The sequence below is a fragment of the Pseudonaja textilis genome, chromosome 2, assembly GCF_049901715.1.
Source record: "Pseudonaja textilis isolate UNSWEBS1 chromosome 2, rPseTex1.2, whole genome shotgun sequence".
Classification (NCBI taxonomy): domain Eukaryota; kingdom Metazoa; phylum Chordata; class Lepidosauria; order Squamata; family Elapidae; genus Pseudonaja; species Pseudonaja textilis.
The window spans coordinates 96,189,076-96,215,015 of NC_141991.1; the positions used below are offsets into that span (position 1 = coordinate 96,189,076).

The window sequence follows — 25,940 nt, forward strand, 5'->3', positions numbered from 1 at the left end:
ATTTTACATCTTAACAAACATTAGTCTTTAGTGCAAGTGTTAGCAGAGCTGTAATCCTTTACTGGAAGCATGTCCAAGTTCAACTGTGTTATTAAGGGCTGACAGATGTGTTCTGAGACTTACGGTTTTCCATAAAGCAGCAAGGGACAAAAATAAATAACTCTACCTTGAGTCATTGTGGCAAAGACCATCCCTTTTGGAAATAGTTTAGTGGCTAGAATAGAGGCTGCATCAGAAGGTACAGATTTTCTATCTCTTCTGTTCACCCAGCAGTATCTGCCACAAGTAGGTACTGTTAAGATGAAATAGTAATTGGTATCCAAAGTTATGACACTTCTTTTTATAGCATAGTGATGATGTATTGCACATTAAGTTAGTCATAACTAACATGTTCCACTGAGACTTCCTTGGCATTTTAAAGATTAGCTGGTTTACACTGGAAAGTTTCCTATCCTAGGAAGCCTCTAATCTTTTTCTCAACGGGACTTGAGTTTTTAACAGCAATGTGGTTTTACATTTCAATGAGAATAAGTTATGCCAAATTTTCACTAGATTACACCGAAAGCCTAAAAGAATTACTTGTTCAGTATTTCTAAAACTGCTTCTTATTTTAAAACTTTGCAAACCCTTGCGTCAGGCAGTAAAATTCAGCAATTAGCTTGAAAAAGTGATGTCAAAAAATGCACAATATATAGATTGATATAATTAACAGTTTTCATGTCAATACAAGGATGCCTTCAAATATATAGATTTCAATCTTTAGGATATTAAAATACATTAAGATAATTTTTTTCTAAAATTATATATTCCAGCAAATACAGCAAGTGTCTAATTCATATTTTCCAAGTTGCAATCATAACTTTTCCTCTTTATTTTATTTAGTAACAGATTTATATTTTAAATAGCATTTAAAACAAGGGAAATGTTTATTACAAGTCTATATTAAAAAGATTTAATAATTATCTGTGAAAACATTTTTAAAAGTATTTATAAAGATTCCAGAGCACCTACTTTAAAAAAGCTCTGCATAATAATGATTAATGGTAATTTCAATTGTGCCCATTTTCATAAGAAATTTGGTGCAGTACTCTTTTCACTGATGTTAAAGCAAAAGAGAAATGGTGAAGGCTTTTTTTTTTACAATTTTTCATTCAAAAACGATTATTTGAAACCAGTTTGCAGAAAGTTAAAAAGAAACTTTGATGAAATAATGCAGATAATGCATCTATTCTGAAGGAAAATGTTTTTTTAAGCATCTTGATTTAAAATGATGTTTTCACTTGAAAAAATGTATAAAGCTTGAAGGAGTCATCATGGCACAAAGTGATAGTTTCTACTCAGGAAAATGGTATCAATCTATACAAACAAGGGTACACATATTATGGGCGGAGCCAATAGTGCCTGCATAGACAACACCCACTGTTAGCCAGAACTGATTTTATTTTTCTTCAAACACACCAATTCTGCATATTTTACCACCATAATTTAATGATGTGGAGAAGCCACAGTTTACTTTATGTGTAGAAAAGAAGGGGGCTAAGTTTGAAAGAGACAAGATGACTATTTATATTGCTCATGAAGAATTGAATTTCAACCACCTTGGTTTTCATTTTGAGATTATGCTGTCAGGGAAATTTTTAGTGGTAGAAGTAATGTATTGCTTTTCACTTTTTTCTTTAGTTGCTTAATATTTAAGCTTTGCTCCATGTTACCTTTTATGTCCATATATTATGTCACTATGCCTCCTTTATTTGGTAGACTTGAATAAGGAAAATTATTAAACTTTTACAGTTTTGCCTGAAGTTAAATATTCAAGAATTGTTGTGTACCATGTTTTGAAATAAAACGTTGATTTGTTCTTTCTGCACTTTTAAAAAGCTATCCCAAGCAATGTTGCTGTCTCTTCATCTGTTCGTTTCTTTGACAGTAAAAGATTAATGAAAGTTGTAATATTAAGCAGAGATAGCTAACAGCAATTCCAACAGAAGACAATGGCTTTCTAAACAGTGTAGATTACACCACTTCTAGAGTTTATAATTTTTCAGAACAGGTAAGGGGGGGGTATTCCCTCCACTGCCACTGAATCTAGTGAAATCATTCTGCAGAATACAACATGCCTCCTCACTTTTAAATAGATGGTATTACTTTCCTTCTTATCCTCCAGTCTACTTTGCTTATAGTTGTAATTTAATTTGTCTCAGTGGTAAGTGGTTAAGCCACTGAAGGGCTAGACATCTTGAAAACTTTGGTAAAACACTGTGGATTGCTTCTCAGCGCTGTCCAATACCAATCTTATTGAGAGTCCAGGTGGTCTTCTATTGCCAAGCTCTGGAAATTATTCAAGTCCCATCCAGAATCCACCTGAATCAATAAAGCACCTGGAATAGGCAGTATGAATGCTCCTTCACCCCACAGAAGTCATGGACAGCCATGTTATCTTGGCCAGGAAATGATCTGATCAGGCAAAGAACTAAATGTTATATTCTCCATATGCAGATCTCTGAACAACTGTTCTGAAGTTTTGTCAATGTATCAGGCCTGAGATTACAAGGGACAAGCTGATGGTGCCTAGAGGTCACTCCCAAATCTGCCCAGATCCAACAAGACATGGCATCTGAAATTGCCCAGTATCAATAAGCAAAACAACTCCAATGCCAACAAGTTCGGTTCCAGAAATCATTGAAAGATTATGCTGATCAGCCAGCAGGATACTTAACTTGTTCTTACAGCTCAGTGTAATAAATTGGCATTAACATTTGCACTGTATTTTTATAGATCAATCCCACTACTCCCAGATACTGGTTGATAAACAACATGAAACAATAGAACGAATCTCCAAAAGAACAACATTGGTGCCCTTGCCCAGAGAGGTCCAGGTAAAACACATGAGTTCATCCTCAATCAAGCTACAGATAAGCACAGGCTTATTAAAAATGCCTCATTAATGTTACGATCAACTTAAGGCCAAGAGCATTAACAACCCAGCTGCCAAAAGCTAAATGAGGGGCCACTGTGCCAGAAGTGGAGATTATCAGCAATCTCTCCCCTAGAACAGCAACTCTAGGATCCCGCATCGTATCTTCCCCAATCTGTCACTAATAGGATCACATTACTCTCTCCACTTCTATTCCCTTAATCCAAGACCACCAACTAATTTTAATCATCCTACTCAAACAATCCACCAGTCACATGTGGAGATCAATAGTCTGGTAACATCACTTATACTCATTTGTGCCCAATTCACTACTTTTTTCCCACCATCTAGCACTTCTTGGGAATCTTTAATTTCCAGATTACCATCTCACTACTACTTTGAGAGAATCCTGCCTCTTCCAGCAATCTCAATCAGGTGGATCACCTATCCATTCAAACCCAGTGAATTTTTGTATGCAAAGGCAGCATTTACTTTAAAAATATAATGTAGGTGAAAATCGGGCACCACTAAGTATCATGAGACTCTGTCTTCTAAGGGTTCATCCAAAAATGTTCAGTACCTTGGCCAGACAAAATACCTCTCTTTGTACTAAATCCCAGATTGTGAAGGCAGTAATCTGTGTTGTGACTTTCAGGCTCACCTAGGGAGAAATAATAGGAATTTCCATTCCCAACTCCAGCACCTTCTAACTGACAAATAGTAGCACATATTAATGTGCCATTGATGTTCTTGGTCTCTTCTATTTACTGCTAATACTAGACTGTTGGACAATTCTTAAATTCCCTGTCCAATTGCCACTTCATCAAAAATACCCTGTATCTTCAACCACTAGTAATTGCAGGTCTGCTGGTAATGAGCTTCTCAGGTACTTCCCAGGTCCATCTTTGTCTCTCCTTAAAAACAACTTTAAAAGATAGTGTGTAATGGCTATCATATCACACATCTCTCAAGCAATGCCAACATCTCTGCTCCTGTATATTTTTACACCGAGCAGTCATATAATCATCTTTACAGTCCCCACTCCAATATGAAGCAGGTCAACTGAAAATATTTGCACATTCCAGCAGAGCCAACAGATCTTGATGATAGGGAAATGTCACTATAGGTGTAAAACAGCTTCTAATTATAATCTGTCAGTCATGTTTCCTTCGTTAACCTTAACCTATCCTAATTCATGCAGCTCCTTTCAAACTCTCTCCTAACACGCTTAAACTATTTTCTTCCAACCAATATAACGAAAATTTAAGCCAATTAAACCAAAACCACACACACCATCTCTTACCATAAATGCCATCTTGAACAAAAATGCATATACATGTTTAGGCAATTATAATCAGAAATTATGTTTTAATGAATCCCTATATGAAAAGAAGCTAATACAACCTCTACATAATAAAATTAAACATACTGTATTACCTTTCCATTAATTTTGAACATTTTTTTCTAGATTCAAAGCAAGTTAATAGAGAATGCAGCAACCACCAAAGTCTTATTTTAAAACTCTTCCTTCCATATACTTCTGTAGCCAGCTAATAGTCTATTACAAACTTGGCATTTTTTTCTCATTCTTCCTTGAAGCTTCAAGCTGAAACTAATTATTTATAATTCTCTTTGTATGCACTCCCTGGGTGGGCCTGAAAGTCACAACACAGAATGCTGCCTTCACAATCAGGTATATTGTCTAGCCAAGGTACTGAACATTTTTGGATGAACCCTTAGATCTTTCAGACTTTCAAGTCTGGAAATACTTACAGGTGTTTGTCCTGCTCAATTACCTAGCTTCTTTTCAAATTCAGTTATTTCATTAACTATGGACAACAATTTCTAGGGATCTTCGTATTTGGTTTAACCTCTTCATTCTTCCAATCACAAAATGCTTCCTTTGTCAGTGGCTGCCATATAATTCCAGAGCATAACAGAGAGACCCTATGCTAACCATTCTGAAATGTTTCTTTTTCTCCAATTTTTTCACCTCTTTTTCCTCTTTGTGATTGTGGCTGAAGATTTCAATTTTTGTTTCATCAGCCCAAAACATGTTTTCCAAAATGTTTCAGGTTCATCAAGGATTTCTAGATAATTATTTCTGAGATGAGGTTAAAGAAAAGGCTTTATTTTACCAGCTCCCCCATGCAATTGACATAAACAACTCTATTTGTGAACCATGAAATACTTTTTAGAAACAAATATAAACATTTTAGAATTCTTGAGCTTGAGTATTATTAAAAATATGTGGGGCGATCTCAAATAAACAGCATGTGGGAGAAAATACAATAATCTTTTCAACTAAAACTGTTCTGCATGGAAGAATAAGAAAAATTCCAAAAGCAAGAACAGAAAGACCCAGTTAGCTACAGGAAATATTTGGAAGCTGTTATTCTTGCCAAAGATATTACAAAGTACTAATAGAAAGGATATATACATGTTTCATGTGCCATATTCACTGCTTTCTTACTCTGAATATGTTACAATTCCATATAAATGCTAAGTATGTATTCAAATTTGCAAAAAGATGTTTTAATCATGTAGAATTTCAATCAGCTCCACTTAGGGATTCAATGCTTAAATTATTGTTTACAACTCTCTGTGATAAGATTTTTGAATCTGAAAGAAACAATGTGGCTATGAATTGACAAACAACTCATATAGGAAGAACTCAGAAATAAATGCACTGTATTTTCTTTTTCTTTGATCAAAACAGTCTATCTTGAAGTCTTACTGAAATGAAGGCTGTGTAGTAATAATGTTTGAACACCATTGGTGAATAATGGTGTCTGGTACAAATTATACAACTGCATACCTTTCCTTAAAGATGAAACAAAATATAATAAAAGCATATTTAAACACCATAATATACTGTTTATGATACTGGTAGAAATTACAACAAGTTGTCTATATCTTCTGCAAGAAAAGACACATTTTGTGGAAATCAGTCCAATAAAGATAAAGGGTTTAGTAGACATATCCAAGCAGGGATAGGTAGCTTGCTTTATAACTAGAGAATGTTACAAATAAACTAACATATCTTTTGGTGATCAAGAACTTGAATTGTTTTACCAGACACCCACTCATTTTGGGAGGATTTACAAAATAAATAAATAAATTAAATAGATGTATTTAAAAGCCCATCAATGTGTCTTCTAAAAAAGCATAAAATAAAATAAAATCACCTAGGGAGGGGAGCTTGGAGTAGTTATGCAGGTGCTAATAACCACTTTCCCTCATTCAAGAGAATTTATGCTGTTATGCAACATTTAACACTGAAAAGGCTACTTTGAATTAAAAGACAGGCACTAATACCATGAATGATTTATTAATCTGTAAGGTAAAAGTAGATTCTCTAAATAGAGAAACACTTCTCTGCCCGTCAAAGAGACTTACAAACTTCACAAATGATGAAATGATAGTACTATGGCTACAGGCTTAGACGCACTGACATTTTTCTAACTTGCAAAGCGTTAACCCCCACCCTCCTCAGATGGAAGGTGCAGTGCCCAAAGTGCATGAAACATCACTGCAAAGGTCAAATAACAGTCTTCTTCTGCCCACCTCTTTTGAAAGAATCTCACACACACATACACAATGCATAGATCTCAGTTCAAATCCTCCCAGTTTAAAGAATGATGTTATGCATTAAATGTTTACTCATCCTTTTTGCATTCACCGAAACCACATCACTATTAAGCCTCAAAGCCCAAAATTTTGCCACATGCAATTTGGGCTAGTGTTATCGGTTGTTATTATTTGGATTTTGAACAAAGTTGATAGAATAGGAGCCAGTTGAGGAATCTTGCTTCACTTGGAAGTTTTCCGTTGATAAGCCAAATGGACGGAGAACCAGGTTCCCAAGATCCTTCAGCTTGCCTGCAATACACATGCATAAAAAGATTCACACCATCAACTACATTTAAAAATTATCACAATAATGGAAAGAATGTCTTCCGACAATGATACTTACAGAAGGAGGAAGTCTTAAAAAGGCTGTTAAGAATTCTGTTCAAGAAATGCCAACATAAGGATGATATTCTTTATATCCTCCACTTTCAACAGTAGACAGTCATTTTAAGAGACTCCAGGGGGAAAGATGCTACATGTCCAAAATTTGCTCCACCATTATGTATTTATTACGTGCAGTTTTCCCCTTTGAATTTACATTTCCACTAGTACTACTCCTTTGGGTTTCATAATGCCCACAGCATGTTTTTGACAGACCAGAGGTAAACAGAACACCTGCTTTTCCACAAGACTTTTTAATCACAATTATTTAGAGCTACTGTGTTCATCCTCAATTCTAGACTCCTTAGTTAACGTTTTTATTTTAAAAAGGGTGAGAAGAACCCATGCTGCCCTCTAACATAGTACTGCAATTAGACCGTACAAAGTTTATGAAGAATTGAAAGAATTGAAGCAGCCCAGATTAAGCCCTGCCTTAAGGCCATGAAAAACAAAATCGAAAGTAAGCATGTGGATGAACGATAAGAGAACAAAGATTGAGCTGGGCAAGCCTTCGCTTTGCTTCACAAACCATTTGAGTTTGGATAAACTGAAATCAGCTGTTCACAAAGAGTATGATTCAGTACAAGCATAAAACTGGCATAAAACTCAGCCCTATTGCTTTGAAAAAAAATTCTTTAAATACCAGTCTCACTATTATTTAACTATAAGAGCATGTTGAAACTAAAATCCAGCTTAAAATTACACAGCTACTAGTATTTTTTTTCAATTTCAGAAAAAAACATTGTTCTATCGTGTTTTGAACCATTCAAAAAATGACCTGGAGAACCTCATGAGACTTAAACTAAGGAAGGACCTATCTCTTCTGGGCCAGTCATTTGCTGTTTCCAGGGCAGCCCCGCAGGCCAGATCTAAGCATTCCACAGGCCGGATCTGACCCCCGGGCCTTGAGTTTGAGACTCCTGCGCTACATTATTACATCCGACATTTTGGGAAAGACCTTGATGTGTATGAAGGTCAACACTAGTTAAAAAACTGGCAACTGTGACTTCACGTTGTTATGAACAAATTTTACTATTTTCTAAGGACTATAACAATATCACCATCACAATTGGCTCAATGAGAACAATAGTTGCCTTTTATACCCAGATGCTAGATATAACTTAACATCAATAAAATCTGCAACCAGCCTCTGTATCCAGTCTATTATTCCTATCTTCAGAATGACTTCAAGCTGTAGATCCCATGGTAGAAGCAATTTTGCTGTTTGCTTTAATATAAAAGTTTGTTTCTTACAGCCAAAATGAGTAATCTGTATTTCTACTGTGGCAGTAGTCAGGGTGTTTCTATTTTTGTAGCTGTAGAGATCAGGGTGACCTAGCTCCAACAGTTTTTTAATGATCCGACAAGATAAATGTACACAAATCCTTTCTTTTCAAACATGGCAGAATCTGAAACAAGTCCGTGATACTATGGAATTCTACAAAGTCTATAGAAAAGGCAATTTTAAAAAGTCACAACACTATGCATATCCCGTTAGAGAAACCATTCTCCTGCATTAGCAAACTATATACAAAATTTACTTACCTAACATCTCAGCCTTAAGTTTTTCATTACGTTCCTCTATTTCTTTTGGCAATCTCTAAAAACAAAAGCAAACAGAAGACCAATTCCAAAAACATATTAAGCAACTTTATTTATTCTTTATCCAGTGTGCAGATTGATGCATCACTTGATGATGAAAAACTGCTTGCTAACCTAGGCCATTATCTGATCTATTAGAGACACATGCATACCTGTCAAACAGTGAATTTGCTTTCATCTAAATAAGAGAAATAGCTCAGTGGATGCAATTTTGGGCTTCCAAATCCAAGACATACCCATCATACAACTACAGATTTTCTTTCAAGTCATATAATTCAGAGACATAGAGAGCCCCTTCACAATAGCATTTAAGGAACTTCAAAGGTATTATTAAAGCCTATGGCTAGTTGTTGATGATGTTATGCAAAGAGTGGAACATCTTTATGATACTCTTTCCAAAGAACATTCTGATTTTATGATTTTTCCATATTTTAGACAACTCTCCACACCAGCGCGTTTTAAAGGGGCTATTAAAACCACACATTGCTACAATTAAAAACCAAATTAAAATTAAATTTTTTTGGAGGGGACCAAAAAGCTACAGCTTTATCATCTGTTCTGAGAATCTGATAGCAAATGCTCTTCAAAAAGTCACAAAAACAAGTAAGGAAAGAAAGAAAAAAATTAAAATGTCCTTTTGTTCCCTCCATAGCAGATTTTTCCCACACTTTAACTCTAAAGCTATGTTTGCTCATATCTGAAGTAAAAGCTGTAATTCAAGAATAATTCATCTCATATAACCAGTGATGGGATACAAATAGTTTAACAACCAGTTCTCTGCCCTAATGACTAGCTGGGTAGGTGTGGCCAGGTGATCATGTTACTGGGTGGGCGTGGCCAACTCAACATCACTCATCATACCCAGCCATGTCTCCTTGGGCCTATATGCAACACCTCCAGAAATGAAAGGGTTAACCAACTCTCAGTTTCTTAGTGCAAGTGCCTCCACCCACAGTGAAAGGATGGGGAGAGACCAGCAAAGCATTCTGCTCCCATCACCAACGAAAGTAAGACATTGGAGGCTGAGCTTATTAAAAAGCAACATATTGTATCATAATAGCCAACATTTCACACCTGGCAGAGGCAACAAATCCCATTGATTCCTCAGAAGCAATTTACAATTAAAGCCCATTTGCAACCCAAAAATAATAAATAAATAGCAGAAGGAGAAGAATTGACAATACTTCTGTGCAGGCAATTCTGAAAGAAACTAAGCTAAAACTGGATTAACTCCTTCCTTCCTTCCATCTCCTCATTACCATCTCCTTCCTTCCTTTTTTGACCTGTTTTTGAGCATTTTCCGGGTCATTTTCTGGACATTTTTCGGGCTGTTTTTAACCCCATTTTAGGCCTTTTGGGGGCAGTTTATTGTCTGTTTTTGGGCTGTTTTCGCCTAAAAAAGGTCTGAAAAAGGCCCAGAAAATGGTCTGGGAAACAGCCTGAAAACCGGCCTGGAAAATGGCCCCCAAAAGGCTGGAAAATGGGTGGGGGTGGGGCCAGCCAGTGATGGGATTTGCTGGTTCGCCGAACTGGGCAGAATTTCAACAACCGGTTCGCCCAAACCAGCTTAATCTCACCTCTGCTTATAACTGTTCCTCCAACTTGAAAAATCAGGATTATGATTTCAGAGACAGACTTTCTCTTCACTCCCTATTCTTTTGGATCATGCTTCTTTGACTGCCATCTTTCACTAGTGTCCTGAAAAATTCTGTGCTTTAATGGTATTACGATAATCATCTCCTTGATTACAAAAATAACTTTACCATGCAAGCTTCCCTTGCTTGATATACCGATGGATCTTTCTCCAGCAGATTTTTGTAATCTTCTAAAGCTTCATCTAATTTTTCTGTTTTTTCATACAGTTCTGCCCTCCTCAACAATGCTTTGATATAGTTTGGGTTTAACTCTAGAGCTGAAAAACAAAAAAAGAGCAATAATACATCTTACTTGCAGTATTTCTACAAGATACCTGTAAAACCATGCTACAGTATTATTTAACAACTCCATTTCTAAATAGTAAATAGATTAAGCAAATATACACATCAAGGTATGTCCTTAGATGTACATTGTTTAGAACCCAACATTATTATCATACTGACCCTGAATTCATAGGATTAAAAAAAAAGTTTGTCTGCTTTCAGTTTCACGTCATATAAACCAACAATGCAGTTCATAAATTATTTTACCTAATTAATGTTTAATATTCTATGTGAGCCCAGTTCATTGTTATATATTCAACAAACCATAGGTTAGTATATATCTTGGTTAGCAGTGATGGTAATCAATCTGATTTCACTGTTCCTCCTCTGCTCCATTCTATCCTGCCTATTTCCAGTCTCTCTAAACCTGTCCAATTCTTTTCTTCTTTTAAAATCAGATAAATGGAGCCCAATTATTTTCTAGGTACTGTATCTTCCTAGATTCATGCTCAGTTGAAAGCTTCATGAATAATAGACTAATTATTTAGCTTTCTGCTTATTTCAGTCATCATATGCTCCTTGTGTAACCCAAATATTTGAGGGAGGTAGACTTGAAAATTAACAGTGCCATTGATCATGCTTCATCCTAGTAGATAATAATATCAAATACCTGTCAAATTTCCTATATTCTCTCCCATGTCTAGTCTCTAAACATAATATTCTGACCAAGAGCAAAAGCATGAAAAGAAAATACCTTTGCTGCAGTCACTTATAGCCATTTCTTTCTTGTCCTAAATGAGAGATAACATCGACATTTAATATAAAATATAATTTTTTGACATTCATAACAACTGGGAAAGATAACATGGTAACATAAAAACTTTATATGCTCAGCTTCTACATTCAGAACTACGGGACAAAAAGTCAGTGAAACTAGAGGCTAAGAAAGGTATTCTTTTTATCTGTAGGCCGGCTAACCTACTCTTAGTTTCCATTTATAGAAAATAAAACAAATAGCAATAGCACTTAGACTTATATACTGCTCCAGTGCTTTATAGCACTCTCTGAGTGGTTTACATTAGGATATTGCTCTCAACAATCTGGCTCTTCTTTTTATTGACCTTGGAAGTATGGAAGACTTGAGGCGGTCAAGATCGAACTCCTGGGTGTAGGTAGAGTTAGCCTGCAATCCTGCATGCTAACCACTGCACCACTGCATTTTAACTACTGTGCCACCAGGTCAGGTAATAAAAGATACAACGTAATTAATATCAATAAGCCTTGAGTCCAAAAATTTTATAACCACCTTCAATGTATGCAAGAAGAGGTTTTCAACTCTTGAAACTGTTGATATGGTGAGTGAAGCAAATACACACACATACACACACACACGTTGGCCATTTTGGGACAAGCCTCCATCAGATTTTTCCAGGGATCATACCAGAGAGAAGGGGAGAAGAGCTGACAGAAAACCTTTTCCCTAAGTTAGCAACATCCAGACCTCATTCACCATCTGTCCTAAACATGTCCAACAGGAAGGGCACTTTTCCCAGCATACTGACTAGGGAATTCTGGGAGCAGAAGTCTGAAAGTTGCCAGATTGAAAAAAGTTGCTATAGCAAAAACTCTTTCCCAGCATTCCTTTCAAGTGAGAGTTGAGATATGGCAATGGACACAGCTTCAGAGGAAAGCTGGTCAATTAGCAAGTGCTTGGCAATACTCTCACTCTACTGCAGCAGATCTGTTCAAACTTAGTAAATTTGCACCGCCTTCTGACATGCCAAACCAACTCTCCCCCCCACCCGCCCCCGTGTTATTTCTGCCTGCAACTCCCTGCACATAAAAATTCTGACAAAACTAATCACTTTACAATCTTGGAAATTAGTATTACCTGTTTCATTCGTGCTGCAGCTCTATTTGAATACAAAATGGATCTATCTGTGTTACAGGAGGCCGGACAAACCTGCAGTGCTTTTGCATACGAATCTTCTGCTTCTTTATACTCTGAAGTTAGGGCAGAAAAAAAAAACTGAAATTGAAAAAAAACTGAAAAAGACAAAACAATGCAGGATATTTATATATTTATATATTTTTAATATTTTTTCATTTAAAAATAATAACAGAAAAAGGTTAAAAAGAAAAAGCAAACATTGCAGAAATATGAAAAAAATTAACCCTAATATGACTATGACTCATTTGTGGAACACAGTATACTTTTCTAGCACACTGTAAATTCAAAACAGTATTTTTTTTTCTTTTTGGAATTAAAAACAAAGCATCAACCCATAACTTTAAAATTAAATTGGATTCAGGATAAGCCAATCTATAAATAGTATCATTCAATTATGAAAAATATTTACATACAAGGAGATTCCCAAGCGAGGGAACGTACAGTATGTTAAGGTTATGCTAACATGAAAATATTGCATAACAGAATTTGGATTTTCTGAGATTATACAGTTATGTTAACATTTAATTTAGATAGCCGGAATATAATTAAAAACTAATAAAGGCTTCTCCTTGTTCTTTATGCTATTCCTATTGTATTTTGTGGGATCTGCAAAAGCAAACAATTTACAAAGCCTCTGGAATTCTAAGTAGGAATACAACGATACTGTTGTCTAAATAATTCAACTTTGTTCTATGCAAGATAGAGTTTGTAGGAGATAACTTCATACACACGACAAAAGGGATGAACTCACTGGCTGAGATTAGGAACTCTACTATTCTGGTTAATGGGATTGACATTTTTGGAATCAGAGCAATTTCTGGAAAAATAACAGCAGCAATAGATTTTTTAATCACCATTAAAACTGATTTCAATATACTGGGAAATGTACATTGAGCTTAGATTGTCTTACTGATAATATTAATATGCAAAATACACCCATTTTCCAGGAAAGAAAATCTTCAATTAGTGAACATCTTCCGTCTGCAACTTTTCTAATAAAGGATGCACACAATTTACATACTGCATATCTTCTTTAATTTCTTTTCTTGGCACTTCAGTGAAAAATAAAGAGAAGCACAGTGACTCACAACGTTAAGACACTGTGCTGACAATTGGCAATTTGTGTTCGGGATCTGGTTGCTGCCATGGGATGGGGAGAGCTTTTGTCACACGCTGCAGCTCCTGCCAACCCAACAATTACAAAGCAGGTGACTATGAGTAGATAGATGGTTATCACTTCAGAAGGGAACTTAACAGGGACATGAAAAAAGCCCCCAACCATTGTTGTCCCCCAGGCAACAATGATGTTACTGTTCAATCTTTTCACCCCAAAAGAATTTCAGTGCTCCCGACATCACTGTAGTAGTGAAAAATAAGAAAAACCAGCTTATATCTGAAACTGTACAGAGGTGTGGAAGAGACCAAAAGTATTCATTGTCCTTCCTTCCAAATCTCAGCAGAACAACAATCCTAAACTACACTATACATTGACAGTTTGGTTAATCCATGAACCAACAGATCCTGCAACAGTAAGCAACAATTAGATAATAAACATAGCATAGGTGTGCTTTCTGCATTAAAACTGTCAATTCTTTTCTTATTTCTTGGTTTATTTTCCCTTTGTAGAATGATTTTGGACAATTGTTTATGGAATTAAAAAATATTGATAAAATGCAAGACCACACATAAAAAATCTTGGTTTAAAAGGACCAATTGAGATAAGAATATCCTTTTGGTGCTGAAAGGCATTACATAGGAATATACAGTATGTGTGTGAGCATTAATTGCAAAAAATATAGGTGTCGTTTTAAACAACTCCCAGACCTGGAGTTTGATGAAAGGATGAAAAATAGCATTGAGGTGGAAAATGTCTGTTTCTCTTCCTCAGAATCAAAATACATCCCAGTGTTAATCATTAATAATCAAAATAAATATTACTAAACATAAAACTGTACTTTCCTTCCAGAGTTTCAGCCACAGCCACATGATATAATAGTCTCCAAGACAAATGCATAAGGAGTCTGTAATAGTAGGCCCTGCCATTCTGAAATACTGACAAAGAACTGCATGTGTGAAAGGGCTTCAAGGCAATAAAGAAAAGCCAGTTAGGAAAGTGGGTTAGAATAGGAGCCAAGGAGAGGATTTGATAACAACCAAGAACTCAATTCTAGCCAAGAGAACGTTGGCTCTTTATTATGGTTTTGTTTTATTTGCTATCTTCAGGTGGCATGTATCTTTTTCCTCAAGAAAAACTCAGGTAGACACTAATATGCAAGAACACTAATTTTTAAGGTGGTAAATACAGCATGTTTCAGCAACTGGCTAGACTAGTGTGGGCTTAGCAGCTAAACCGAGCCAGGCCTGATTAGTATTTGCAGAGGTACTATCCCCAAATCCCAGAGCTGAAAATTAGTCTGAGTAATTTAAAAAGCATCCAGAAAGAAAACAAGAGCAAATTATTTCTAGTACTGTTGTCTGGCCTAGAGGAATGTTGTCCATGGTGTCACAATGGGTCGGACATAACTTCACAACTAGCAACAATACTGTTGTGAAGAATCATGTGGTCTCCAAGACTGAATTTCTACCTTTATCTAAGCAAAACATCCAGGAAACTGAACTCTGCAAATCTAAACAGAAGCAGATAGTCTTCTGATAAAGTAGTCTTCCGGAGAAGAACACCTGAAAACCTTCCTGAAAAATACACCCAACATCACTCCTTCCTAAAGAGTCTTCCCAATTCTTGGAATTGATTTTTTTCTCCTTATTTCTTTTCAGAAATTATTATTGCCTTTACTACTTTCTTCTACCTTTGTTACAAAATATGCCAAGAAACATTGCCGAGATGCTTTTCTATTTAGGCTCTTGTTTTATTGCAAACACTTTCAACGGATTTTGTTACCTTGCTGTTTATCACATCTCTTATGTTTATGTAGAATTCCTCTGATACAGTATCATTCTCGGTTGAATAGAATAAGAATAATAGAATAGAATACTTTATTAGCCAATGGTGATTGGACACCCAAGGAGTTTGTCTTTGGTGCATAAAAGAAAAAATAAAACTCATCAAGAATCATAAAGATGTGCAATGTTAATGTGTATTTGAAGCTTGTGCTTTGTTTTTTCTTTCAAAACCCAACTATCATTCACAGAGGTTTTTCTGCAGTCTTTTGGAATACCTTAAGTAAGATTTTCATTAAGTGCTTATGAGTCAGTATCTCAGGTTCCTATGTTTAACGGGTATACCTAAGTGGATACATGAATGGATTATAAACAAAGATACAGGTAGTCCTCTACTTACAACCACAAAAGGGACTGGAAAATTCATCTGTAAGTGGTGAGGTCGTAAAGCAAGATGTCATGTGAGCAGCTCCTGCCAACTTCCCCCTTGATCTTGCTTGTTAGAAGCCACCTGGGAAGGTTGCAAATGACTGCAGGAGGCTGCAACTGCCGTAAGCGCAAGGACTGTACAAAACTCATTTTTAAGCACCTTTGTAACTTCAAGCGGTCACTAAATGAATGGTCATAAATCAAGAACTACCTGTACTTTCTAAAACGCACCAGGCTTTCATAAAGTATAATGTCAATAAAATCCTATTCTTGCCTTTACACCAGTGGTTCTCAAATGGTGATTCTCAGGAGACATTACATTCTTCAAAATGTTTGAGGATCCCAAAGAGCTTTACTTTATGTGAGCTATATCTATTAATATGTATTATATTAGAAATTAAAACTGAGAAATATTAAAACCCTGATTTGATTTCTTCGGTCCCCAAGCAACACTGTGACAGCCACTGCTCTCAAAGATGGTTCACAGTTATTATTATGATTGATTATATGCCATGAAGTCATTTCTGACTCCTAGCAACCACATAAATAGACTTTCTTCATGAGAGTCTATCATTCCCATAATTATGCCAAGCACACATTTTAAAAAGTACCGAGACCAGGAAAAAAATTGTGGGCAACCATAGTAACAGATTCATTTACAAAGGGCCAATTCTTATATAACCAAAACAGCACCACTCAAGAACCAAAATAGGATGTGAACAATTTGAAACCATCAAGTACTGTATTTCCTTGATTTGTTATTTCAGACTAGCTTTGCTGTTCTCTCTCTCCCTCCCTCCCTCTCTCTCTCTCTCTCTCTCTCTCTCTCACACACACACACACACACACACATATTATGGGGGAGGGAACAAACAAGTAGGTGCAGAAAAAAGAGTAAGAAAGAATAAATCAAAGAAATTGACTCAAGGCAAGAAGAAAAAAGGAAATACAGCCAAATCTAATTTACTTCAACACCATTCACTAACCTGTCATCTTTTATTCCTGCAATCAGGCCTTGCTTCCATTATGTCCATATACTGTGTTACCCATTGATTTTTATTGTTTAAATTTCCCACTTTTCTCTTTTTCAGGATCACATTAACTCCATCTAACTGCAATTTTTGTGATCCTTCCCTAGCTCTTGACCCCTGCGTTATTTAATTTTATTAATTCTTTCAAAACACCTAACACTTTTATGTTCAATCCACATTCATTCACATCATTAATGCTTGACACTCACTTTTTGTTTTATCACATAGTTTTTCAGTATTCAACTCCCACTGTATTCTGTACATTTTCCTGACATACCCAACTCTTGCTTCCTTTGGCAAATGTTAATTTCTTACAACAGGCTACCTACTATCCATTGCCTACCATCATTTGAACATTTCTCCATCCATTATCCTACCTTTAGTAAGAAGTGTATCAATGTATGAAAATTGTTATCATTTTCTCCCATTTATGTACAATTAGCCATTTTTTTACCCAATTTTGTTCAGCAAGCCATCATTATCTTACTTTTTGATACATTAATTTTGAGGACCATATTCCTCTTGAGTCATAGAATCAATCAGCATTTGTTACAAAAGAAGTTGGGTTCTTAGCCAACAATTCAGCATTGTCTATATACAAAAATGCACGCATATTTGTATTCCCAGCCAACACAGCTCATTGTTCCCACAAGCATTCCTTATTCAGCCATAAACACATAAACAACCAAGGGGAAAATATATAATCTTAGCTCCCTTCAAATAAACTATTTGGCAAACATTTATTCTCATGTGTGTTTTGCTTCCATCTACAGCATTCAACAACTGACCCTCAACTCCCATTATTTGTGAAAGCATTCCAAAGATCAAGCCTATTTATCTTACTCTCTCTCCAAATCAATAAATGAACAATAAACTTGTTTTCTCACATTCATATTTTTGCAGTGACCTTGGTTCTATAAGAAAGATGCATAGGAAGATATATTATGTAAGGGAGGATAAAATATATTCTACTTGGGTGGAAGTGGAATAGCCTTGTATTTCTTTAGAAGCAGTCTACTATATTTCTGTATTTCTATACAAATGCACACTATACATATATTCAATACATATATTAACATATGTCTAATGGTTAAGACACTAGACTAGAAACTGGGAGGTTGTGATTCCTAGTCCTGCCTTAGGTATGGAACACCGTCTGGGTGACTTTCAGCCAATCACTATTAGCCCAATCCACCTCATAGGGTTATTGCTGTGAGGAAAACAGGAGGAAGGAATATTATGTATTGAGCCAATTTGAGTTACTTATAAAAATAAAAAAAGGTGGGATGCAAATGCATAAATAAAAATTATTTATAGATCATAAAAATTGAGATTAATAACTGAAAACTCTTGTTTTTTTATCACAATATCTACTGCTAATTAATTAAAATATAAGCAACAACTTATAAGATAGCTCCTTAAAAATATCCAATGGCATGGCCATAGTGAGAGCATCAGAAACTAACTATTTATTCTATATATGGACGGCAAAAATCAAAGACAAAGTAAGAAAATTTACAGTAGATAGGAAGAATGCATTATCCATTATCTTCTGGGAAAGAACTGACCACCCTATCAACTAATATCTCTGTAATTTATAAGGTATTCAACCTGTTCTCAAGAATATGAAAGATTATATCATAAACTAATATTATACAGGATCAAGAGCAGGAGACATATGATAAAGACTCCAAGGATCTTCCAAACAAAGAACAGAGGCCATGATGCCATCATGGCCATGTTATAAGAGCAGTCATAGGAGCAATAAGGTCTAAAAAACAAGCACTTTTAATGCCAAGAATCTGCCAATTCTTAGACTTCATTTTTGAAGTTGAACCTAATTTGAAAAAGTTCAGTAGACTTAGGTATTGAAGAATCCAGAAACACTAAAATCCAGACTGGACATACAATTGGCCACAGAAGAATTCAAGGTTCCAGTGAAGATAAAGGAAATGATGACACTGCTGCCCTTTTTCCATTTTCCTCAGGTAGAAGAGAGGTTTCTTTTTTTGACTCTCTCAGTTCCAGAACATGATATTTATGTAGAATCACCTGTGCTGTAATAATTCCTAGATTAAGATGGTTAACTCAGCATAACCCTCAAAGTAGCTGAGATATTTGTGAAGAGCCAATTAACTGTTCTGCCAAGGGCAGAGGCCTTCAGCCAATGGAAGCCAAAGGAAGGCCAATTGTTGTAAGGTCAAAAAGCACACACTCCGCAGAGCATGTTGAAAGCTGCTGATCATTCATGAGGCTTTCTTCTTCCTCCTCCCTTCCTCCTCCCTCCAATTGTCTTCTTGCAAAGCACTCCTACAAAACTCTCCAGGGGTGTTTTTGGTACACTTTGCAATGCATGCTATTGACCATTTGTCTTCTTCTTTCTGCAAAACATTCCTCCTGCAGAGCACTTTGCCGGAGGAAGGAGAAAACCTCACAAATGGCTAGCAGCTTCCAACATGTACTGCAGAGTGCACACCAGAAGTGCCCTTGGAGGGATTTGCAGAAGTGCTTTTGTAGGAGGAAGAAGACAGCCCAAACAACAACCAGCAGCTTTCAATGTGCAGAATGTGCACCAGAAATGTCCACAGGCTCTCTTGAAAGACAGCAAAAGCAGTGAAATAAGGCTCTTCAGTCACCACAGCTGGGCGCAAAAAGGCAAAAGGTCAGAGCTGGGAAATGTGGCAATTGGGCAAATGAACGCTTGATGAGGTTTGTTGGGGCTTCCGGGGCACTGCAGCTTAGTGCCACCTTCCAAGGGCAGGCTGGGGTGCTGAGGCTTGCAGATGCCAATGGGCAGAGATGGGTGTCAGACAGGCAGCTTGGGGGAGCTGGAGACACTTCCTTATCTTACTTAGGCTTGAGGCTGGGAGGAACCAAGCCCAGAAGGGTTTGGATTTGGATGGGCACTCACTCAGCAACCCATGATTCTTGGTTAACAATGGCAACAGTCACTAATGGATGCAGCCACATGACATCTCACTTTATGACATTGCTTAGCAACAGAAAGTCCAGTCCCGTTTATGGTTGTAAGTCAAGGACTACCTAGACTGGGAAAAGCAACTAGGAGAAAATCCAATAACAATGTGCTTTCTTTTCAGAATCACCTTAGTTATAGCAAATTGCCAATCAACATAAACCCAGGTCCCGTAAGTCTGATGCACAAAGGATATTTTTCAACCATTTTAAGACAAAAACTTGGAACCATCACTGAAAGATTATGCCCAGGAAACCTGTAAGTGTTAACAGCTGGCAAAAAAAATTCAAGTTTATCTCTACCAAGACGTGGCTCTCATTGAATCTAACAATCCTAACATCTAAATGCAAGCAACCTTGTAGCTTTTTTCCAACATAGGATGTTTTTCATCAACATAACAGGAGGAAAATTATTATCATCCTCTATCACGTCCCACCTCCAAGCCAAAATTGCACTGGATTAATGTGGCAAGTTTGAAACTGATAAAGCGTCCTTAACCCTACATCCTTAAGTTACAGAGCCTTAAGGTAATTTCTAAATACTATGGTAAAATCTTATATTGAAATGAATTCTATATAGCCCAAAGATAGCTAGTTAAAAATAAGACTAGATAAATTCTTTGAGGGTTTCCTTGATTACTATGTAGTCTTGCACTACCAGATGTCCAGATCTGTTGGATTCTTATGGGCCATACTGACTGGGATAGATATTCTGGTAGAATTATTCTGCACACCTTAGAATCTGTCTTTAGGCAGCATTTGGAGGCCCAAACACTAATAAAAGTTTGAGTATTATCATAAGCCATTTGCTTACCTCCATTTTTAAACTGTTTATTTCCTTCTTCTTTTAATGTTGTGCTTTCATTTCTTCTTTTCTACAACAGAAATGTTTGAATAATTAACATTTGATAGCACTGTCTGAAATTAAAATTTCCATGACATATAGCAAACACTACCAAGTTTTTTATTAATATCTTACCTCCCTTCTTTATGGTTATTTTTCAAAATTCATAGGAAGCATACTTCAAAAATTTAGATGGCATCTCCTAACTGGTACTACTACCAGATTTTATTACTTAAAAGTCTGGAAATGAATAATTTACTAGTGATATCTAGAGGTAAACTATAACCATATTAATGTTTTAAAAAATTTAAGAACCAACTGGTATCTAATAATACGAATTGCCCAGACACAATTCAGGCTAGTTCCCAAGCCTAAAGATAGATAATTTTGTACAGAATAGATACATATGAAAAGCACTTTTATTTTATAAGACTTTATAAAGGTTTGTAAATAAGATTTTATAAGCCACAATAAACAGTAAAAATAACAAAAGAATCAAAACCATAAACTAAAAACTGTGGAACCCTGGGCTGGCTCATTCAAACCCTGACAACCCCCAGGGCAGTGGGCCAGCATTGGGGGACAGTGTTGCTTGGCCAGCCAGGGGTAGAAATGTGTAACTAAGTATCATCGGCATATTAATACCGCACCTTGCACTGTTGGATTACTCTTCCATATATCTCGTGTAAATATTAAAAAGAAGGGATGACACACACAAGCCCTGAGACACCCCATATTGTGGATTTAGTCATGCAACTCCAACCCTTAACCCCAAAATCTAGCCACAACCTAAAATATGACTTCATACATATAAACAAGTTTTAAAAAACAATTGTTAGTATTCCTATCTCACTTCTAGCTCTGTGAATAGCAGTCAATCAACGTTTGTACAAAAATAAATGTTATTTGCTACCAGTCTCAAGTACTTCTCAGTCTCCAACTCTTGATAAAAATTACATGAATAATTTATGAAACCACCACTTAATCAATAGCTAAACTGGAAAAGAGGTTTGAAGACTGGAAGTTGTACAGTCCCCATTGTGTGTACCTTTGTTTCTCAATTTTTCACAAGACCTAGCTTCTCAGTTCCACTTCCCTTCACCTCCTAATCCCCTCACTCTTTTTATAGCTTAGTTCTAATTAATCTAAACGTATTCTCTATCCCAATTTCTCTCTAGCACACAACCCTCCCAGGGTCCTTTTCTCCTTACATCCATGATTGCCAGACTCCAGTCCTTAATAATATTGGCTATGTTGCAAATTTGTTTCCTTGATCAGGTGTTATGACATCACAAGAACTCAAGTGGTTTCAAGGCAACAGTCTATTCCTGTACCATGGATATAACTAATACAGACCTTGGGTCCTGTTTTAATAGAGCACAGTAAGACAACCCACATCTAACACTGCTATCAAAATATTGATAATCATCTATAACATCAAATAGTTAGGCTGATTTTAATTTTAAAAATAGACTGCTTCAAATGCATTCAATTACACTAACTTTCCACATTTCTACATTTGAATTTCCAAGTACATTAATTTTAACAATGCTGCAAACTATATCAATACTGCAAGCTATATCAATGTTTCCTTTTAGAAGGTCAACAGCAAAAATATTTAATCCCACCCTCAAACAATACAGTATCCAATTAATGAAAATTAAGCTAAAGTACATATTGAGAGGGTCAAAATTTAAGAGTCAAGGAAGATATTCAAAGGGTAAAAAATGGAGTTTTGTTCAGTAATACAGTATTGTTTATTTCTCCCATTTTTATATTAATTCAGAATTAATACAAATTGAATAAACCCCAGAATAATCTTTCATTTCAAACATACTAAACTACAATTCATATCATTTCCACCTAACAACATAGCTAATATATCTGGAAGGAAGATGGAGATTATCAGTTCAGGAAATAGCAGATTCAACAGTCAGTTTTAACATTTGCCTAACTTCTCAGTAACAAAAAGATTAGACAAAGCAAATCTCTACAAGGTTTTTATTGTATATATATTTCATGCGTGTCTTTAGCCTCTTCAGATGTAAGCTGTAAGCTGACTGGACAAGCTTAAATGGAAAATTCCAAGCTTATGTACATATTTTGCTGAATCACACATTCTTTTTCCTCACATGGAAAATTAGCTCTCTGCACACAAGTAGTTCAATTCTATCTGCAGCAAGAACTTTAAACAATGCTTCCTCTATGCTTTAATTCTTAGAAACTGGATTTCATTAAATAAAAAATAGAAAATAATCTCTCATCAGCGTGGGAATTTAAAACTGTAAGAGAATAATATTGCTGCTTCTGTTAAATGAGAAACATACTGCAACAAAATGCTTAAATACTATACCTGTGGACATTCTTAAAGCTAAACAAAGCTTAAAAAAAACCTGAATCTAGAAAATTAAGCTGCAAACAGGTCCTATTACTTGAAAGCATTATGGTTAGCACTTCAATGAGGCTATTCTCACTTCAAAAGCAGCCTTCTGTACAACGGACTAGTACAATGACTCCAACCACCAATATCATTTCATATTATTTCATCCAGCTCATTTTTAAAAGTCCATGAGACTTGGATTTCTTACATTTGAAATCCAAGAAAAACACAGACTGCATTCAGCTCTGCACACCGCCCATTTCAGATTTAGAGAATGACAAGCAAAATGTAATACATGGAACTGAAATATACAGAAGGCAAGCAAAACTCATAAAGATTGTGATAAGAAAAAAAACCATGATACAGGACACTTAAACTTATGAAAAAATAATGACAAAGCTTGCAATTATACACAACAGGATCTGAAATAATTACGTATGAACCAGAAAGAAAGGGAGAAGAGACGACAGAGTGCTGATCCAGTATTTATCCCCAAAATGCCACATATTAAAATATTTAATGTCTTTACAAATTAACTAAGAAGCAGATTCCATGAAGCTCTATGGGAACTATTCTGAATAAATATGAAAATAGGCTGCAAATTCTATTACAAATTCATTTTGAAAGAAAATCTGTACTGAACAAGGAATGTTTAACAGCCTAGATATCAGCATTCCAAATATAAATACAGAAACATTTTTGTTGCAAACTGCAATTATTTCCAAGCAAGTATATACAGTCACAGGAATAGTAAACAGCTATTCACTAGTATTTTTAAAAAAATATTTGCACCTTTAAAACATACCTCTTTTTCTTCCTCTGACATGTTTTTTTCCCGTTCCAGCAATTCTTTTTCATCTAGATCGATCTCATTTTCTAAAGAATCTGTCTCAATGTTGTGATTCTCTTCCACCACTCTTGATTCGAGAGAGTCTTTGCAGTCATGGAAGAGATCATCATCCTCTCTACCCAAGTCAGACAACTGACTCATATCTTCTTTAACGACTCTGGGGATATATGCATGATGTGTAGGACTGCTCTGTTTTTCTGAGAGATTCAAATCCTCAATTAATTTTTCAGGAGCAACAGCATCTTCAGACTCCATGCCGAACCTGCAATGCAAGACAAATAAATTACACAAGGCAGTAACTTTCTCAGTATCATTAAAGAAGGATAGAAACATATTTCTTTAAAAAAAGAGATGGAGAATTTTGTAACAACTGATTTTTAATGGTAAACATATTTACCATTTTTTTTTGTTTCACCCAGAAAACCCTATAAGAATATTTATCTATTTCAAGGCATAATTTGGGGGCAGGTTAAATGATAAAATGATCTATACATATTTCAATATTGAAAAAAAGTCTAATTATTTTACATGTGGCACTATTAATCATAATAAATGAACTCAACATCAAATGGCACAAAGTTAACCAAAGAACAAATTAACTCTCTTTTGCTTCTGTGTATCTGACAGGAAATTATCACTAACTGCAACTATTTTCAAGAAAAATATTAAACTGTAAAGAACTAGATTGGTTTTATTTGCAAGATACCTGTACCACACTTATCCCTATTTAGCAAAGCCTATGCAATACCAACTATACTGTAAGTACATTATTAAATTATGTGCAAAATCAGAAAAGAGATCATTGAGAAGACCATGCTTTAGTTAACCATTGGCAAGCAAGTTGCCTTCAGTCAGATGATGCTGGAGCAACCCACTGCTCTAAATGCCATTAGTTTTTTTGCAGTCTCATACAAGACATTTCCAAACCATGTTCTTTATTGTGCAGTACTGGAGATACCAGGAATTTAAAATTTGGCAGTTTTATCATTTAAAGAGTGGCCCTCACCAATTAATTGTTTATTTAACAGAGACATAATTCAAGATTTCCCGCCCCCCAAAAGTTTAACCTCACTTTTACCCTCCCTCCCAATACACACACGCATATGCTACTCTCTAATCTGAATCCAGTAGTTTCCATTTCTAAGTAACAAGCCCGACCTAAACTGCACAGAGTGGGTACCAGAAGTGCAGCACCTTTGCCAGCTGATCCCACGATCTTTTAACCGAGATACAAAACCACGCGACTGGAAATCAAGAAAAGCCAAGCCTCCAGCCCTCTTTCATAGTGCAATTCAATGCACAGAATATTAAACGCCCTGGACATATTCAAAACAGGAACCATGCCTTCCTCCCACAGCATTTTCCAATGCCTGTCTGGAAGGAAAGCATTATCACTAAAAAATATCGAATTCTCTGGCAAGCTGCTCGGGGTCGTACGCTTTTCCAAACCAGACTGGGACACCTCCTCCCCTTCTTCCCTATCCCTCTGCTTGCCTGATCCTACCAGGTCTCTAACTTTTCCCCCTCATCAGCAGCTTCCTCGAGCTCCAACCCCGCGCCCGCACAAGCAGGCCCCTTCACCTCGCGCCCCCGCCCTGCCGACCTGACTTCTTGCGAACTTCTTCCTGCAACTTGGTCTCCCGAAACACGCCACTTCCGGTTTCCGGGCCAAGCCGATTAATAGACGTAAATAGCTCGGCGGCACAGAAAGGGGCTCCAGTCAAACGTCTCCGGACGAACAGCCCGACGATGACGTCGCATGTCAATCATGGGAAGAACCAATTGCTGCAGGCGAGGCGGGATGTTGGAAACAGGAGCAGAAAACCAAGGCTTTTTTATTTGGTCCTGGAGTGACTTTCATGCTGTTTATTCCAGATTTGATTCGTCTATATTGTTGCATCCTACATTAAGTGATTTATTCAATGGATCAATCCGGAATGATCATTACGATCACTGCTCCGCCCAGACCAAAGTCATTCAAGGGAAACGTCTGAAGCGAGAGGCTGAGATTTGTTATTTTTTCTTCTCGTTTTCATTTGCCTGGAGTTTCCTCTGCTGGGTTTTGTATTTCTGACCATATGCAGAGTGTTTTTCTCCCCTGCAATCGTCTATTAATAAAATCTTCACTATCAGTC

General features: G+C 36.2%; 1 protein-coding gene across 8 annotated transcripts; it reads right to left on the reverse strand.

Moving 5' to 3' along the window:
* Positions 1 to 6,226: 6,226 nt before the first annotated feature.
* TTC1 (tetratricopeptide repeat domain 1) lies at positions 6,227 to 25,499 on the reverse strand. 8 transcript variants are annotated; one of them, XM_087924585.1, is made up of 8 exons: positions 25,425 to 25,499; positions 23,761 to 24,067; positions 20,546 to 20,606; positions 12,341 to 12,453; positions 11,204 to 11,240; positions 10,294 to 10,442; positions 8,474 to 8,528; positions 6,227 to 6,796 (listed from the first exon to the last, which is right to left on the reverse strand). In XM_087924585.1, exons 2-8 carry the CDS (start codon positions 24,058 to 24,060, stop codon positions 6,660 to 6,662), a joined length of 852 nt encoding a protein of 283 aa, XP_087780711.1. In that variant the 5' UTR covers positions 24,061 to 24,067; positions 25,425 to 25,499; the 3' UTR covers positions 6,227 to 6,659. The 8 variants fall into 8 exon arrangements, with proteins under 8 accessions (XP_087780711.1, XP_026552104.2, XP_087780709.1 ...); XM_026696319.2 differs by having other exon boundaries at positions 25,409 to 25,445; XM_087924583.1 differs by having other exon boundaries at positions 25,387 to 25,445.
* Positions 25,500 to 25,940: the final 441 nt, after the last annotated feature.

What these genes read in the sequence shown, in the direction of transcription:
- TTC1 (XM_087924585.1), bottom strand. Translation starts at nt 24,060, where the DNA reads ATGGAGTCTGAAGATGCTGTTGCTCCTGAAAAATTAATTGAGGATTTG. An exon ending in TGTCAGAGGAAGAAAAAGAG is followed by an intron (nt 20,607 to 23,760) that starts GTATGTTTTAAA and finishes TTTCTGTTGTAG; the next exon opens with AAAAGAAGAAATGAAAGCAC. An exon ending in AAGCAAGGGAAGCTTGCATG is followed by an intron (nt 8,529 to 10,293) that starts GTAAAGTTATTT and finishes TTTTGTTTTTAG; the next exon opens with AGATTGCCAAAAGAAATAGA.